Here is a 2493-nt window from a genome sequence, read left to right as displayed (position 1 = left end):
TGTGTTGCTCTCTTTCCTTTATTCGAACCGTCACCCTTGTGGGAGGGGGGCTGCTCCCCCGTCCTGTAAACAGCCCAGGCCCCACACCCTGGGGGGCCACCGCCAGCAGCATAGAAAATACATTGTATAAAAATAAGGCTGGGTGTTTGGGGGCCCAATGTGAAGGTTTTGGTTTCCAATTGTCTCCGCAGTGAAGGGCCCTAGGCCCAGAGTCCCTTCTACAGCAGGTCCCTGAATTCTCCCATCTCTGCCCCCCAGCAGGAGGCGCTCAGTGGCTGGGGAAGCACAGCCCCCTTTGCAGCTGCCTCCAGTAGGGGTGCTCAGGGGCTGGCTGGCGGCTGCAGCTTCTTATAGAGAAGATGACCCAGCACCAGCAGTAGCATCTCGGCCGTGCTGCTCAGCGCCACCACGAAGGGGGCCTGGCAGGCGTAGTCAGCCTGCCGGCGGCGGAAGGAGAGCTGCAGGACCGCCAGGGCCAGCAGGCTGTTCTGCACTCCCACTTCGATGCTAACTGTCCGGCGATGTGGGCCCGGCAGCCGAAGGCAGGCGGCCAGGAGGTAGCCCAGCAGGAGGCCAAAGAGGGGCACACTCAGCCCAGCCAGCACCACAGGGGGCCGCACATCTGCCAGAATGAACGCCCCCATGTGGTAGGCCATGAAGAGCCCACCCAGGATGAGGGCGAAGCTGAAGGGCTTGATAAGCAGCAGCAGCAGGCGGGCGACCCGGGGCAGCTTGCACTTCACCAGCAGGCCAGCCGAGATGGGTACTGCGATGAAGAGCAGCGTGGCCAGGATCTTGGCGAAGGGCACGTGCAGGCTCTGGTGGGCGCTCAGCAGCCGCCCGTAGAGTGCTGAGGAGAGCGGCATCAGCCCGGCAGCTGCCACCGTGGACAGCAGCGTCATGGAGATGGCCAGGGTGACATCCCCACCCAGCAGGAGGCTGTAGAGGTACCCGCCACCCCCACCCGGTGAGGAGCAGGTGACAACCAGCCCTAGTGCCAATGCCTTGGGCAGGGCGAAGGCCAGTGACATGAGGTAGCCGTAGAGAGGCATGGCAACGAACTGGCCCAGGATGCCCAGGAAGACAGGCTGGGGCTTGCGCGCCAGGTCCCGTAGTGCCTCCAGCTCCACCTTGCAGCCGAAGGCGCACTTGTTGACGAAGATGAGGGGCAGGAGGGCGTAGAGCAGCGGGTTCTCCGAGAAGTGGCCCAGCCCTGGGTGCTCTGGCTCCTCACCCGGCAGCACCCGCACCCGGAACTCACCCCGCTCCTCCACCAGTCGGTGCTGGTCCAGCAGGCGCAGCCGGAGCGGTGCCAGCCCAGCCGGGCCTGAGCGGATGGCCACCACAAAGCCCCCTGCCCCGCAGCACAGGGTGCTGACGTTCTCCACCGTCAGCACGGTGGGCGCAAGTGAGGCAGCGCTAAGCTGGGTACCACCCGCCGTCCTGTTGGTGCCCGGGTAGCGGCTGGACACTACCATGATGCCCTGGCTCCTCTCGGGGAAGTCGAATTCCAGGGTGCTGCCGTCGCCCATGCTCAGGTACCTGCCAGCCTGCTGCCCCCTGGCCGGCTGGGCCCAGCAGCCCAGCAGCAGCAGCAGCAGGAGTGGCCGGACCTGTGCCATGCCAGGGGCTCTCACGGCCCACAGGCACCTGGTCTCCGGTGGCTCCGGCACATGGGGACGTCCCTCAGCCAGGACGCATGGGTGGCCTCTCCGATCTGTCGCCGGGTGTCCCCGCCAACCTGGGGGGGGAAATGGGAGAGGGTGAGAGGAGGAGCCTGAGGGGGTGCGAGGGGTCTTGGCCAAGGCTGCCAGCTCCTGGCTGCCCACCCTGGAGCAGGGAACTGGCCAAGCTGGACTGGGAGAAGGGGCAGCCGAGAGCCAGGCTGTGGGGTGAACACATGGGGTAGGGATTATGGGGTGGGGCTGGCCATTCCCTCTCTCTTCAGTTGTGCTATCAAAGTTAGTAAGAGACAAGTAGAGAAGCTGATCACAGACACCCCCCCAAGACAACCCATATGCATCCCTCTCCCCATAGATAGCTCCCCTGCACACACCCCCTCCTGATACCACCCACACCTTGCACCCTCCATCAAGGCACACACACAGGTGGGGCAGTCCCTAAATGGTGCTCCACCCTATAGGATCAGAGGTTACACAAGGGTATAGGGAGAGAGATCAAACTCCTCCAGGACCCAGCGCCAGGCCTCCCCTCTCCAGCTCCAGGCAGGCCCCTGCCCTCTGACCCCCCCCCTGCTAATCCCTGCAACACCCCACACTCTGAATCCTAGCTGGACCCCTGGCCCTGCAGCCCCCCAGTGCGACCACCCCCAGTTCTACCAGCAAAGGGACGCAACCCCCCTACCCCTGCCCCCAAACAACTCCCCATTCCAGGTCCCAGCCCCCATAACCCTCCCCAGCCCCCATCACCTTATCTCCATTCCCCTCCTGCTGCCCGCCTGGTGCCCCCACCACCTTTCCCATCCCCCTCCTG

At 64.6% G+C, this 2493-nt stretch overlaps 1 protein-coding gene across 1 annotated transcript; it reads right to left on the bottom strand.

The window, feature by feature from the left end:
* Positions 1 to 2016, bottom strand: SLC10A3 (solute carrier family 10 member 3). Its single transcript, XM_032777957.2, has one exon. The coding sequence runs from the start codon at positions 1620 to 1622 to the stop codon at positions 321 to 323; it is 1302 nt and encodes a 433-aa protein (XP_032633848.1). The 5' UTR covers positions 1623 to 2016; the 3' UTR covers positions 1 to 320.
* Between the last annotated feature and the right edge of the window lie 477 nt (positions 2017 to 2493).

The sequence above is a fragment of the Chelonoidis abingdonii genome, chromosome 11 (genome assembly GCF_003597395.2).
Source record: "Chelonoidis abingdonii isolate Lonesome George chromosome 11, CheloAbing_2.0, whole genome shotgun sequence".
Taxonomy (NCBI): domain Eukaryota; kingdom Metazoa; phylum Chordata; order Testudines; family Testudinidae; genus Chelonoidis; species Chelonoidis abingdonii.
Note: the sequence above shows the minus strand (reverse complement) of the source record. Positions and strands in the feature narration are given on the sequence as shown.

Excerpts from the sequence above, each read along its gene's own strand:
- SLC10A3 (XM_032777957.2), bottom strand. The coding sequence starts at position 1,622 with ATGGCACAGGTCCGGCCACTCCTGCTGCTGCTGCTGCTGGGCTGCTGG.